The following is a 15,459-nucleotide window of genomic DNA, read 5'->3' as shown; positions in this document are numbered from 1 at the left end:
GGAAACTGGACTACCCAGAGAAAACTCACGCAAACAGGAGAATATGCAAGATTCACATAGAAAGACCCAAAGTTGGGACTGAACCCAGGACTTATTTTTTATATTTTTTTCATTTACACTTTATTTATACAGGTAGTCTCACTGAGTCACAAGAAGTCATTTTCAAGAGAGACCTGTTTTTGGGAGCAGGTGGTGAGGGTTAAGGGCCTTGCTCATGGGCCCAGAGTGGGGCAAATGAGAGTGGAGGCAGGTGTGGGTGTTTCACCCTTTCCACCCACATTTTGATGTTGACGGAGTTGAACCTGCGACTTTCCAATCACAGGCCCATCTTCTCTAACCTCTGCGCCACCACTCCCCAAGTTTCTTGCAATGAGGCAACAATGCTAACCACTAAGATGCCATGCTGTGTGTGTGTGTCTGTGTCTGTGTGTGTGTGTGCACGGCACATACAGCTAATCGACTATCAAATTAGCCAAAGCAGCCAAGACTCTAACTCAGTTGATTTTTCAAACACTGAGTGAAATCGCCCACCACATGATCAAACACAGTCTTAGCTTTTTCTGGTATTCAAGGTCAGTGTCCAACTCTAATGTTTTGTTCCTTTAAACCTGTTTATAACTGACTTTTATATGCAAATGTAATTATAGATTATTGGTGTTTTACACTGTGATAGCTAAATGTCCTCAATGTGCAGACAAGTGTATGAATGTCTGGAGAGCACAGCTGAAACTTAGGTAGAAATGAGCACTGTTTAGACCAGGGCTATTCAACGGGCTGCTGGCAGGCCATGACTTCAATCTGACCCACCAATGACTTCATAAAAAAAAAAAAATTATATATATTTATATATATATATATATATTTGTTTTTTTTTTTTTTTGGGTGGTGGTGGGGTTTGGGTTTTGTTTATTTAATTTATGATTCAATGCAATAAAATAAACAATTTTAAAAGGTAATAATAGATCATTGTAATACTGGGTTTATTTACATAATGATTTAATCCCTGAATGTCCGGCCCCTGAGCTGCTGGTTTTCAGAAACTGTGGCCCCATGAACAGTTGTGTTGAATAGTCCTGGTTTAGACCAACCTGGATGCAAAGATGTAACATCAACCTTAAGAATAATTTCTAATAATTTTGAAAACCCATGCATGCACAGAAAGAACATGCAAGAACCAGAAGTAATAAATGTATCTAGACCACAATGCATCGCAAAATACTGACTATGAGCGTGTACATTATTAAAAACTATGAAAAAGTCAATTAAAAGATGGTCCTAGTTTAAAACTCGGATGTGGAAAGTCGTGGTGATAGGTTTTATTTCAAGAAATGTTAGGTCTTTAATTGCAACTTGTTTTTTGAGGTAAAAATATGTTGTTATTTTTGCATTTTCCAAACAAGAACATTTGCAGTCACTTTGCAGACTTGCTTCATTTGCTTTATACTCAGTGACAAGACTGCTAAACTGGTAGTACAATAAAAACATTTTCATTATATCCAGTCACATGCATTAAACAAAGGTGACAAAAAATTAACTAGCAGAATAAATAAAAATTGTACATATGAAGAATTGTAGTCAAAAACAGAAACATATGTTGTCTGACTGCCATCTGCTGGTTAATTAATTTGTAGGGCGAAAGCAAATTGTAAAGTCACGAAGACTATGAAACAAATAAATATTTTAAAAATTTAATTTTAAAATAACAAAAAATGGACACTGTATTTTCTCTGTCCCAAAAATGTATGTAAGTTTATTTAAGGTTGTGACATCCTTTAGGGCACAATTCCCCTTTTTTTGCATGCCAGCATGAGGAACGTGCAGTTTTTTATTTGGCAATCTTTAAATGAGAGGAAGTTGAAAGGATGACTGTTCATTGTTTTGTAAAATGTTTGCTTATTTGTCACAAACCAAAAAATATGTATCAAATCATTTTTTTTCAACTTATTTGAAACGTAGCATAAGTAATGAACCAAGACGTCACAGTTCTCATGCAAAAAGTGACAACAACAAAATGTTCTCGAAGAATGTTTCTAAAGAGAGGATGGGCCAATAAATAACCATTTCACTGGGATGTAACAGATAAAATAAATTAAATGCAAACTTACCATCATAAAGTCCTTTCCTCTTAAAAAGTTCAGTTATACAGACTTAAATGCAATATGTTTATTCTTTATTAATATGAATAAAATGTGAAAATACAGTATTATTATTATTATTATTATTATTATTTCAAACACAGTCATTTGATGTTTTATGGTAAAAGGCATTTAAACAAATATACAGTAAAATCATGACCACTTAACATTTTATAAATATAAATTAAGAGAAAACATGCTCAATGGAAAAGTATTTTTGTACAAATTTCCCTTCTTATAATAACTGAATACAGTATGAACACTAATATCTACACATACAGAGCACACCCAACGTCCTCATGCAATTTCAGTGTCGGGGGTTGGGTTACTTTCACACATTTTTATCAGTATATTCATCTGGTCTTTTGACTCGGTCATGCACGTAGAGCTGTTAGTCTGACTGCTGTGCCTCCTGGACACAAAGGACACCTCCCTGTTACCCTCTCCTGGGGAGGTGCTGGAGATGTGGTGGAAGAGCTTCTGGATCCCGGTGTCACGCAGTGAGTTCCTGAAAGAGCGGGCCGCGAATATGTAGAGGACTGGGTTAATTGTGCTGCTGATGAAGACCATGGCTCCTGCGATGAATGCTGTGGTGCTTCTGACATTTTCCAGCTTCTCCGCTGCATCTTTGAAAGAGTCTTCAATAGCCAGGATGATGATGGACAGAACATTACCTAAATGATAAGGCGTCCAACAAATGGCAAACGCAACGACTACGCTGGCTATCAGGACGGTGGATTTTCGTTTAGACCTGAAAGTCATCTGGGTGATGCGGCTGCACAGGCAGCCGTAGCACACCACGAGGATAGAGAACGGTAAGAAGTAGCCCACCACTGTCTCCAGCAGCACACACACCAGCTCTTGGGTTGCAGAGGTATAGCTGCGGTACAAGCAGTGCTCCTCACCAGAGTTTTCCCCAACAATCTGAGTTGGGATTATGGGTATGCTGAAGAGAAACGCTGCTATCCACAAAACCAACAGCAGTTTATTCAGAGCTTTCTTTCTCTTCCAGACGGCCGAAATGAAAGGGTAGCGCATGGCGACAAAACGTTCAACGCTCATGAGGGTGATGAAGAACACACTGCTGTACATACAGGCGTTGATCAGGAACACCATGGCTTTGCAGCAGGCTTCTCCAAACACCCAGGAGTGAGCGAGGGAGTAGATCCACAGGGGCAGGGTGATGAGAACCATCAGATCTGCCGCAGCAAGGTGGAGGATGAGAACCACAGTGTGGGAGCGCTTCTTAACATGCTTCAGGATAGTCCAGATCACGAGCAGGTTCCCCGGAGCTCCAATCAGAAAAGACAGACCCAGGATCACACACGCCACCACTGTTCCTCCATCAAACTCCTCAGGGGCCATTTCTGCTGAAAGAGACTCTTCATCGGAGTGGTTCATGCTGCAAGTGGATGTGCTGACTGTGATGTCTGGATGGAAAGAAAGAAAGTCTTCACTTCCCCTTTATGCTGAGTCTACACAGGAACAGGGTTTCCTGACTGGGCTTTTCGTGATGCAGATGTGAATCATACATGTGTCATTTGACTTTTTTTTTTAACCTGAGGTCATGAATTTGGATTGAAAAGAAGGAAATAAATGCTCATCTTAAATTCCTTAAAAATGACAGAAAGAAAAAACTGAAGGACGGAAACTGTAAAAGTTTGTCAAACACTCTTAAAAGCAGTTTATAGCTGATGAACTGAAGGTTTTTAAATGTATAAGAACATGACCTTATATTTAATCATTTCTGTGTAAATGAAGAAAATGTGTTAAAAACAGTAAACTAAGGAGATTTTGTGAAATCATACTATGAAAAGACATCACAGCTATCATCGTTATTTACAGATATGATGAGCGATAATGTAATGATGTGACTTTCTTTGAAAATCACTCAATGTAGGAATAAGATAGTTAATTATACATGATGTCCAGTCTTGATTTGTTAGTTGAGTCATTCTTTGAATTCATTTTATTGTACTTTTTAGAGGAAACAATCAACATGCAGACCAGTAAATCAAACATAAAATATATATTACTCATTGACTAAATTTTTAAGATACAAAATTGTCAATGTTTGTCTTTTTTATTGGATATACTGTATCTGAAATAAAGTGTAGATGTAACAAAAAAATTGCACCACATTATCATTGTTAACCATTTAATCACGTTTCATCTCATCATTTAATCACATTTGAACTCATCACAAAGACTCATGTTCGTGCTGCTGTTGTTTGGTGTATTGTTTTGCACTATTAGTGTTTAGCGTATAGCTTAGTGTATATCTTAAATCCTTATTTACTGTTTATTTTTATACTTTGTATTTTTGCTATTGTTGGATGTAACTGGGACCCTGTGTACACAATTTTGTTCCACCTCACGTACCACATGTGATGTGATGTGAATGACAATAAAGAACCTTGACCTTAAATTTTATTGTCAAAATTAAAAAAAAAAAAAATCAATTCACAGCAGACTTCAAGAATGTCTATTTTATTTTATTTTATTTTTTTTGTATTTATTTTATTTTATTTTACCTACATGTAAAATTACAAATGCGTCTTGAATGAGGTTTGAGAAACATATAATCAAATACAAAATGTAGAATTTTACACACAAAAAAAGACATAAAACTTTTAAGACACAAAATTGTCAATGTTTGTCTTTGTTGTTGGACATACAGTATCTGAAATGAAAAAAAAAATGCACCACGTGATCACTGTCAACCATTTGATCACATTTCAACTCACAACTAAAGTTTAATCCAGTAGCTGCAGAACAAACTCTCACATTGCCATATTTTTTCCATAAACACAACTTCTGACAATTTTTTTTTTTTTTTTTTTTTGTTAAGACAGCGAACTCATCATTGTCTCTGTTTGTGTACTTGCTGCCCTCTGGTCGTTTTGCTGTTGCATTGCACACTCCCAGAGTTTATTTGTGTTTGTGGCCACTTCCTTGAACAGCCTGACCAGACGAGACTCGCCGAGACTTTCTGTCATGTTCCTGGCGAAGAAAGTGTACAACACAGGATTCACTGAACTGCTAATAAAAACGAGTGCACCAGTGCTAAGGACAAGACTCCTTGGCACACATTCATGTGTGTCAAAAAACAGATGACACACCACATCAATAATGTTAACAACGTGATAAGGCAGCCAGCATAGTATAAAAACAGCCATCACGGTGTGAATAAGAACTTTGGATTTCTGTTTTGAGGTGAAACTCATTTTCTTGAGCTGCACATCTACAAGACAGTAACAAACACAAAGAGTAATTAAAGGAAGGACAAAGCCCAGTAAGGTTTCCAAACACAAGAAGGTGATTGTTAGGGTGTCCGAAGTGAATTCCTTGGTCAAACAATGCTTAGCACCATCCCTTTCATCCAAAGTTTGAGTGATCAGTGCAGGAACTCCTAGAAGCAAAGCAAAAAGCCACAATACCAAAAGGCATCTGTTAATGTTGCGCTTACTCTTCCAGCGCATCATCAGGAAAGGGTGACAGATGGCTAGAAAGCGCTCCACACTGATTAGGGTGATAAAGAAGATGCTGCTGAACATGCACGCCATGACAATGTACACAACAAGCTTGCAGACTGTCTCTCCAAACACCCAGGTGCGCTGCAGGGAGTAGATCCACAGAGGCAGGGTGATGAGGGTCAGTAAGTCTGCCACCGCCAGATGCAGGAGGAGAACCACAGTGTGAAAGCGCTGCTTGATGTATCTCAGGATAACCCAGATCACGAGGAGGTTCCCTGGAGCTCCGATCAGGAAGGCAAGGCCCAGGATCACACAAGCTGCTATTGCCGCCCCATCAACCTCCTCAGGGGCCTCTGAAGGAGACGGCTCAGATGTGCAGTTCATGCTGTGAGAATGTGTTTCTTCAGTGGTGTCTGCAGGAAAAATGAAACTGCTGTATAAGCAAGGCTTCACTTCCTTCAAAAGAAAACACTGCTCGTTACTCGTGACAGCCTCGAAAGAGTCACTGCCAATGTACAGTGGTGCTTGAAAGTTTGTGAACACTTTATAATTTTCTATATTTCTGCATAAATATGATCTAAAACATCATCAGATTGTCACACATGTCCTAAAAATAGAGAACCCAGTTAAACAAATGGGACAAAATTATTATACTTGCTCATTTAATTTTTTAGGTAATTGATCCATAAACTACATAAAACATAGAAGTATGTGAACCTTTGCTTTCAGTATCTGGTATCGCACCCCCGCCCCCCCCCCCCCCCTCCCCCCCCCCCCCCACCCCCCCCCCCCCCCCCCCCTCTCCGTTCAGCAATAGCAACTAAACATTTCCAGTAACTGTTGATCAGTCCTGCACTCAGACTTGGAGGAATTTTAGCCCGATCCTCTAGAGAACAGCTTCACCTCTGGACGTTGGTGGTTTCCTCACAGTAACTGCTGCTTCAGGTCCTTCCACAATATTTTGATTAGATTAAGGTCAGGACTTTGACTTGGCCATTCCAAAACATGAACTTTATTCTTCTTTAACCATTCTTTGGTAGAAACACTTGTGTGCTTAGAGTCATTGTCTCGCTCCATGATCCACCTTCTCTTGTTCATGGACAGATGTTCTGACATTTTCCTTTAGAATTCTCTGATATAATTCAGATTCATTGTTCCATCAATGATGGCAAGACGCCCTGGCCCTGATGCAGCAAAACAAGCCCAAACCATGATACGACCACCACCATGTTTCACAGATGGGATATGGTTCTTATGTAAGAATGCAGAGTTTTCTCTTCTCTAAACATAACGCTTTTCATTTAAACCAAAATATATATATATTGGTCTCATCCATTCACAAAACATTCTTCCACTAACCTTCTGGCTTGTCCATGTGATCTTTAGCAAACTGCAGACGAGCAGCAATGTTCTTTTAGGAGAGCAGTGCAACCCTACCATGCACACCATTGTTGTTCAGTGTTCTCCTGATGGTGGACTCATGAACATTAACAAATGTGAGAGAGACCTTCAGTTGCTGAGAAGTTACCCTGGGGTCTTTTGTGACCTCGCTGACTATTCCACTCCTTGCTCTTGGAGTGATCTTGATGGGTCCACCACTTCTGGGGAGGGTAACAATGGTCTTGAATTTATTTCCATTTGTACACAATCGGTCTGACTGTAGATTGATGGAGTCCAAACTCTTTACAGATGGTTTTATAACCTTTTCCAGTTTCAACACCTGACTTTAATTTCACTTTCAAATTAACTGATAATCCTAGAGGTTCACATACTTTTGCCACACACAAATATGTAATAGTGTATAATTTTTATCAATAAATAAATGACCATGTACAATATTTTTGTCTCATTTGTTTAACTGGGTTCTTTTTATCTACTTTTAGGACTTGTGTGAAAATCTGACGATGTTTTACATCATATTTATGTAAAAATACAGAAAATACTAAAGGCTTCAGAATCTTTCAAACACCACTTTAAGTTTTATTGCATTTGAACAGTAAATTGTAGTTTGAGTGCTTTCTATCCTTTTGGTTTATGGCTGTGCTGATTTAGTTTCTGTGTTTCTGACAAGGCTTAGCTCTATAATTTTATTCAAGGACATAATAAAGAAAAACAGAACAGATAATACATGCAACTGACAAACAATGAGTTTGATCTGGATCCACTGTTTCTAATTTATGAACTTTTTTCTAACAATCTCTTCTTTTAACCATTACAGCACCTTTTTTAATTTCAAACATTTGATTGGTTTATGATTATTGTAGAAAAATATTCTTGCTTATCTTACTTACTCAAAAAGAACCACACCTGATGGCAGGAAAATATTTTTGACCATATTTATAAAGCACATTTAAAACAGAAAATGTTACCAAAGTGCTTAAATATACATAAAGTACACACATGAAGACCAGTCACGAGAAGCTGCACTGAGCTGCCTTCTCAGCTTGCTTTTATATCCTTATCAGTTCAGCCGATTTCACAGAACCTGGAGGTGTCCTCAGCTGCCATCTGCATACTGCAGCCTCATTCAGTTCCTCATCCAGCTCTCTCCTCTAACCCAAACATATGATTCATGGGCAGAAATAAGATTCTCAGCCATAGTAATAAACATCCATAACTTTTTACCATAATTTCCCTAACAATAATAAAACAGTCTATCTTCAAGACATGTGAATGTAATTAAGAAAAATTGGACCCTATCATTGAAAGCATCAGTCTCTTTATCTGAGAGATTCAGCTTCTCCCCCCTAAAGATGTTCCCTGACATCTCCAAAAAATCCACCCCCCAAAACTTGGGTGGAAGGATGGGGGAACCGCGAGGATGCAGGGCACCAAGGAAATAATGAAGACAGAACAAAAAAAAACGGCAGGGTGAAACCTGAGATCTAGACTAAACACACACAAGAAATACAAAAACATCCAGACAGTCAGGTGACCATCTCTAGCCAGGACAGAGTTCAGGGCACGATAGTTCCGGGGTGCAGCCAGGAGACCGTCCATCGCTGGGACAAAGTTCAGGTGGGCGGCCGGGCGACCGTCCATCACATGTCAGCAGGTTCTGTGGACAGCTGATGGTGATAGACACATGGAGGGACCATGACCACCATAGGTGGAGAAAAAGTTCAGGTCAGGACATAGTTCAGTAGGACTTGGGGTGGCTGCAGTTGTCGTGGGAACCAGGCTTTGGAATGTAGCTGCTTCAGGAGCTGCAGCAGGGGGCACAGCCATCTTAGGTGCTGCAGCTGTCAGGTCAGAAGTTGGGTTTGTGGATGCCGTGGAACACTCGAGAGGCGTGAAAACATCAGGTTGAGATGTGGAACCCTCAGGACAAGGTGTGGAACCCTGGAGCGGTGTGAAACCCTCGAGGAAAGGCGTGGAACCCTCAGGGCGAGGCGCTGCAGGTGGCGTAGGGACCTCAGGCGCTGTAGCTGTCAAGTTGAGAGCTGAGTCTGCAGCTGGAGGGTCAGGATCTGCAGCAGGTGAGTCTGTGGCTGTCGAGTCAGGAGATGTAGAGACCCCCTGGTGGAGCCTTGGGACTCATAGGACAAGTAGGACCCTCACACAGCATGGAGAACGCAGTAGGTGTAGGAACTACGGGGACTGTGAATGGTGTGGGAGCCACCACAGGGACTGCAGTGAGCATGGGGCCCTCAGGAACCTGATCATGGATGACACCCATCGGGAGAAATGGAGGTGGGTTTTCATATTGTTTCTTAAGAGTCCTTATTTTAACCAGTAGCTAATAGTACTCTGGGATCTGGATTAGTCCAGGTTGAGACAATAATAGTCTTTCAGTTAGGGAGTAAGTAATGTTCTAACAGTCTGGCTTGAGTGCAGCAGATGAGAACATATTTTGAAGGGTAATGTTTAATCTGATGAGGTTAGAGGAGCCTACTGCCAATGTGGGGCCCTCTGTAGCAAACTCAGATAATGAGGTGTCGGGTCCAACCCTCACCAGAACCTTGAGAGGTGATGCATCAGAACCAGCCCTCACTGGGTGAGAATCCATGAAACTAAGCCTTGCCGGGCTGAGGAGGAAAGGCTGAGTGTTCAGAACGCGGCGGCAGAAGTACAGTGGACCGGTTCCAGGTCCGTCTTCAGCCATTCCTGCGACGGCGGTGTAGGTCAGGGACAGGAGCGAACCAGAGCTTGTCCTCTGGCTCTGCGTCCTCCCCCAACATCCATCCAGAATATTTGTGTGAGCGAGGCAATGGAGAGGAGGGGAAACTGGGCTTGGACACCAGGCGGCTTGCCCAGAGCTAAGACCTCCTTCTTTCCTCTTCTTCGACGAGAAGCGGTGAAGGCAGTATTTCCATCGTCTGGATGTGGTGTCCTCGTGTCCAGACGGGTTCAGTCCAGAACCTGCCCCACCGGATCACAGATTCCTCCATCTGCGCTCTCTCATTCAGACAGGTGAGTGAAGCCTCATACCACCTGCCTGCTGGGTTCTTGTATGATAGGTGCCTACTGTCAGGGTTTCTGGCAGGACAGGACAGTGGTGTAGACAGAACTCAGAGACCAGGTGTGATGATTTTTGACTCTTAAAACCCATTTGCAGGAAGACCCCAGGAACTCAGAGCACTATAATAATAAAGAATCTATTTAATAAACTAGTGATGCGTCCTTCTGTGTCGAGGCTTTGAAGCGTGTGTTGAGTAATCCAGGAGGATTTATGTGGAGCGTGTATCGAGGCATGTATTGCTGATACATGTAGTGACATTCGAGGCCTCGCTAGCGGGCCGTACCAAGTGACCGATTCAGGAACTGGCTCGTTTGTATGTGTAAGATTCAAAATATAAGGGGCAGACAGAAAAATTCATCATCACCATCATCATAAAGACAGATTAAGATCATTTGCCTATCAAATTTAGACTTTATTTCAGGTCCTCACAAACATTTAATTTTATTCTTTTATTCAACTTAAAGCTTCACAAACCAGTTGTGTTACTATCTGTTTTACATTTATAGTCCACTTGATGGCACAGTAGAGCAAATGAAGCACCATGGTGCGTTGGATCATAAGTCGAGCTATTTGATGGATAGCAGTGCTTCTCATCTCACTATCACTAATTTAATAAACAAAATAAGCTGATGAGGCAGTAAAACTTACCTAGGTAAGAAACACGTAGGAAATAGACGGACCAGGAACCATCACCATTCAAAGAACAATGCCCAGACAAAGAGAAACACAAGGACTCAGACTTAAATACAAGACACTAACAATGGTAAAACAGAAACAGCTGTGAAGGAAACAAGCTGATGGCAGAGGGGTAAGGAGAAAGCACGAGAGTAGGAACTAAAACAAACCACAAGGGGAAGCTGGACACTAAGAAACACAATCCATAAACCAGGCAGATTAAAATCAAAATACTCTTTAATAACATAAATAAATGTGCTGACGTGGCAGCCAAAAGTTATAGTACAGGTAAACTCTTGGGAAATTCCAGGACAAGACGAGAAATTACCCAACCATGCACCAACAATGAACAGGACTGACAAACAGACTTAAATACAAACACACTAATGAGACAAGTGCCGACACCTGTGGAGCGTCACAGGTGCAGGGAGGCAGGGAGTGATGACAGAGGGGGAGAGCAGGGAGAAAACAGGACAGAAACACAGGACAGAAACATTTGTTGTTCGCCAACCGCCAAAAAATCTCAAAGAAGAAGAAGAAAAAGAACAGGACAGAAAGATAACACAAAAGGGTACCATTGCCATATTTGCAAATTATTTACATTCTGTTTGTTTTTACATTTGACACATGCATTTTTTTTTCAGAACTGAGCTTGTAATGCTTCCAATATAATTTTTGAATGTCTCTCTAGTGATGCTGACTGCAGTAATGCAAAGTTTTAAAACCCCAGTATTGTATTTCAGTGTTTGACCACACATGGATTAGACTTCCAGTGATACTATTTCTGAGATGATATGAAAATTGGTTATTGTTTTCTCTTCTTAAAATAATACTACAGCTCACAAACTCTTCTCACAACATAAAATTGTATCGATCAATGCCCAAGAGTTAATAAATTTCCACAACATTCTAGTACACAAAAGTAGAGTATCACAAGTTTCTGACCATCTTTTCTTGGGTTTTTAACAAGATAACCAACATATAAAGTGTTTTGTCTAATGTTCGAAGGTCTAAATGGTTTTAAACAGGACTAGGTAGAAGGGTCAAGCCTGCACTGTGGGTGTTGAATAAATGATGAAGATACCTCCTTTGTTTAATGTTTGCTTTTCTAGTTTAATTCTATCTTCAAAATTCCCCCTCAAACCACGTTTTCTGTCCCAAATGTTAATGTCCTCAAATGAGCATTCTAACATTATGAACTTCACATGTAGAGCTTCAGTGTTGGGCCTTTATTTATGATGAGGTTGTTTTGCTTCTTCAATTGAAATGTCTGAATACCCCTCACTCCAGTAAACTGCATACACCACTCTGCTCGGCTTGTGTTTGGGTATTTACTATTTGGGATGTGAAGGTGTTTGATTTGAAGTGCAGTGAGATGTTGAGACAACTCTCCTTTTCTTGGTGTGTGTTCCTTTTTGACTTTCAGTTCCCTTCTTCCATTGTTCACGTGTTGTCCAGGTTTCCTAGCTGAATTATTGAATGCCCTGTTCAGGTTTAAGGTTCAACGTTCTTTAATGTCATTTATATCACATGTGGTACACGAGGTGGAACAAAATTGTGTACTCAAGGACCTAGTTACACCCCAAAATAGCCAAAATATCAAATAAACAGTATAAAAGGATCTAAGATATACGCTCAACATCCATCCATCCATCATCTTTACCCACTTCTTCATTTTTCGGATTGCAGGGGGTCACTGGTGCCCATGTCCAGCCATCACTGTGTAAAAAGGGAGGGACACCCTAGACATGTCTCCAGTCTATCCCAGGGACACATGGAGACAAACGAGACAAACAACCATTCACTCTCTCACTCACACCTAGGGACAGTTTAGAGTTACCAGTCAGCCTAACATGCATGTTTTTTGTCTGTGGGAGGAAGCCGGAGTACCCGGAGAAAACCCGCGCATGCATGGAGAGAACATGCAAACTCCACTCAGAAAGGTCCATGGTGACCTACTCGCTGAGAGGCGGTAGCTCTACCAACTGTGCCACTGTGCCAACCAGGTCATTGCTCTGGCTGGTTTGCTATTTGTTGGTCACTACTGGTACTGGATATCTGTGGTGGTATTGTTAGCCTACAAACAAATATTTATGTTTCTGTGAACTACCGGTATATAGAGTCCAAACTAATTTTCTCTTGTTAGAGCTTCCAGGCATTGTATACAGTAGATGTCCATGCGAAGATCATAGCTGCAGAGCAAAAGCATGTTAGGACGTGGCAGCCAAAAGTTATAGTACAGGTAAACTCTTGGGAAAAGGGGCGGCTGTGGCTGAGTGGTTAGAGCAGTCGTCCTCCAGTGCGAGAGTTGGGGGTTCGAATCCACCAGCAGTCACATGTCGAAGTGTCCATGGGCAAGACATTGAATCCCTCATAGCCTCTGATGTGTGTCCCATCTGTGAATGAATGTGATCTAAAGCTCTGATTAGTCTCATTAGAATGATTTGTTCAATTAGCTTTGTAGAGATCTAGTAGAGTGCTGTATGAATGGGTAAATGAGGACACAGATTGTAGTGTAAAGCGCTTTGAGTATCTTGAAATAAGATAGAAAGGCGCTATATAAGTACACCCCATGTATTAAAAAATAAACATAGTAAAATATGACAAATAATAATGACAAAAGTACTTTCTGCAATATTTTTTCTGTACAGTGCCCTGAGATGACTTCTGTTGTGACTTGGTGCTACATGAAAAACTGAATTGAATTGAATAGAAATGGAAGCTGCACTGTGGCAGCTGTGGCTGAGTGGCTACAGCAGACCCCCCTCCAGTGGGAGAGCTGGAGGTTTGATTCCACAAGCAGTCAAATGTTGAAGCATCCCTGGACAAGACACTGAACCCCTCATTGCCTCCGATGTGTGTCCCATCGGTGTATGAATGTGATCAAGCACTGATTATAGTCTCTTTAGAATGATTTGTTCAGATTAGCTTTGTAGATCTGTAGTAGGGTAGGGGTGGGGTGTGTGTGTGTGTGCTCGTGCCACCCTTGACAAAATGCCACCCTGGGCAGCTGCCTATTATATCGCCCATTTAGGAAAACTGCAATACTTTACAAAAAAAACAACCAAAAAAAAAGCTAGACAAAAATGTATGCCCCAGGCTTGGCTTTTTCCCTGGTCACAACACCTCATATATATATATATATATATATATATATATATATATATATTATTAATTTATTTATTTTTTGCTGGTAACTTGTTGCTTAAAAAGGGTAAATAAGACCCATTAGTGCTCTGCTGCCTCCATGCTGATGTCCGTAGAAGCTACAATCTGCTGAGCCAAGTTTTCAGATTGTTGTTGATCGCTGCTGTATCCAGAGTCAAACCTTCTCTTATACTAATAAGTTTGGCTCGGCTAATTCACACGCTTAAAGCGAGTGGAGTCGAGCTCAGAGTCGATTTCAAAACAGACAAAAACCGAGTTCTCACAGGGAGCCTGCAGCTGAGGCCCGGCTGAGCGTGACCATCTTGGCATCTCAGAAGCGTGATAGAACACAGAAGCGGAGTGTTTAAAAATGTAGGTAACAACCTGTTAAAATACACCAAAATTCAGGAAATTGCATATACTTTATTCAAAATTTTCTGGGGGAGGACCCCCAGACCCCCTAGAGAAGCTATGGCCTCTCTTATTTAGGGTGTTCACCACTAGTTTCAATGATGGCTGCCACAAAAGGAACAACCACCTTCTTTTGCACCCTCAATTATTGTATCCAAATGCTAGAATTTGGTTAAAAGTGCAGCTCTGTGAAAAAGTTTTTAAATTCCCTCATTTCTTTCTAGTTCACCTCCAAGAAGGCAGACTTTCTTAGAATCTTTTAGGGTCTTTGTAAATACTTTGAATTCTCCTGGCTTTCTGAAGGGAATCACCTTATTGGTGGTGAATAATAATGAAAATCATTTTATCTCTTAAACTGCTATCTTTGGTACATTTTGATGCAGCAAAATAAATTAGAACAATTTGTATCCTTGTTCAAGTTTGATGATAGCAAAATTGCCTAAACAGTCACTTTGACTTTGGTTCTTTGCTGAGTTGTCCGTAATGCGTTGTCACAAACTATTCCATCTCCTAAATTTATACAGTAAGCCTTTTTATGCCTTGTTGTTTATTAGATAATTCAATTAATTCAACCTTTATTTATACAGGTTAGTCTCATTGAGCCTCGAAGACTCATTTACAAGAGAGACCTGTTGTAGAACAAAGATGACAACATCATAGAAAGCATGTAAAATGAAAAGTAAATGGAAGCAATGACATAAATAACAAACAAACAAAAAAGAAAAACAGCTACATTATAAAACACTTTAAAATACTAGAAACAGGAACATGTCTGCATTGGTTTTTGCCATGAACTTCACAGATGTTTAAAGTCAGTGAGAGAGGTCAAGGTTGAGAGTTTCAGATCTTTTTGTAAGATATTCCAGGAAACAGGAGTGGAGTAGGAGAAGGCCCTTTGGCCTAGTTCAGTCTGCACTGAGGGAACACTGCATGTCAGTTATGTAAGAGGTAAATGGTTTAAAAAAACTATTTGAAAGTGCTACAGCAGCCAAAATTGAAAGGATTTTTGTGAATAACTTTCCAAGGTAACAATAAACTACTGAACATCCATCCATTATCTTTACCCGCTTATTCCATTTTGGGTCATGGGGGTCACCGGTGCCCATGTCCAGCAATCACTGTGCGAGGGGCCGGGTACACCCTGGACGGGTCG

The 15,459-nt window shown here is 40.6% G+C and overlaps 2 protein-coding genes across 2 annotated transcripts; both read right to left on the bottom strand.

Annotated features, from left to right (window-relative positions):
* Positions 1–2,432: 2,432 nt before the first annotated feature.
* Positions 2,433–3,536, bottom strand: si:dkey-148a17.6 (uncharacterized protein LOC108190685 homolog). Its single transcript, XM_037697538.1, has one exon. The coding sequence runs from the start codon at positions 3,534–3,536 to the stop codon at positions 2,433–2,435; it is 1,104 nt and encodes a 367-aa protein (XP_037553466.1).
* A 969-nt stretch (positions 3,537–4,505) lies between these two features.
* Positions 4,506–5,995, bottom strand: LOC119430099 (delta-type opioid receptor-like; the record flags this gene model as incomplete). The annotated part of the gene is made up of 2 exons (XM_037697537.1): positions 5,086–5,995; positions 4,506–4,531 (listed from the first exon to the last, which is right to left on the bottom strand). Coding segments are annotated over exons 1-2 (936 nt in total), but the record flags the coding sequence as incomplete, so codon positions are not given.
* Positions 5,996–15,459: the final 9,464 nt, after the last annotated feature.

This window comes from Nematolebias whitei, chromosome 2 (assembly GCF_014905685.2).
Source record: "Nematolebias whitei isolate Nwh7 chromosome 2, NemWhi1, whole genome shotgun sequence".
NCBI classification, from domain to species: domain Eukaryota; kingdom Metazoa; phylum Chordata; class Actinopteri; order Cyprinodontiformes; family Rivulidae; genus Nematolebias; species Nematolebias whitei.
This window is presented reverse-complemented; position numbering and strand designations above follow the sequence as displayed.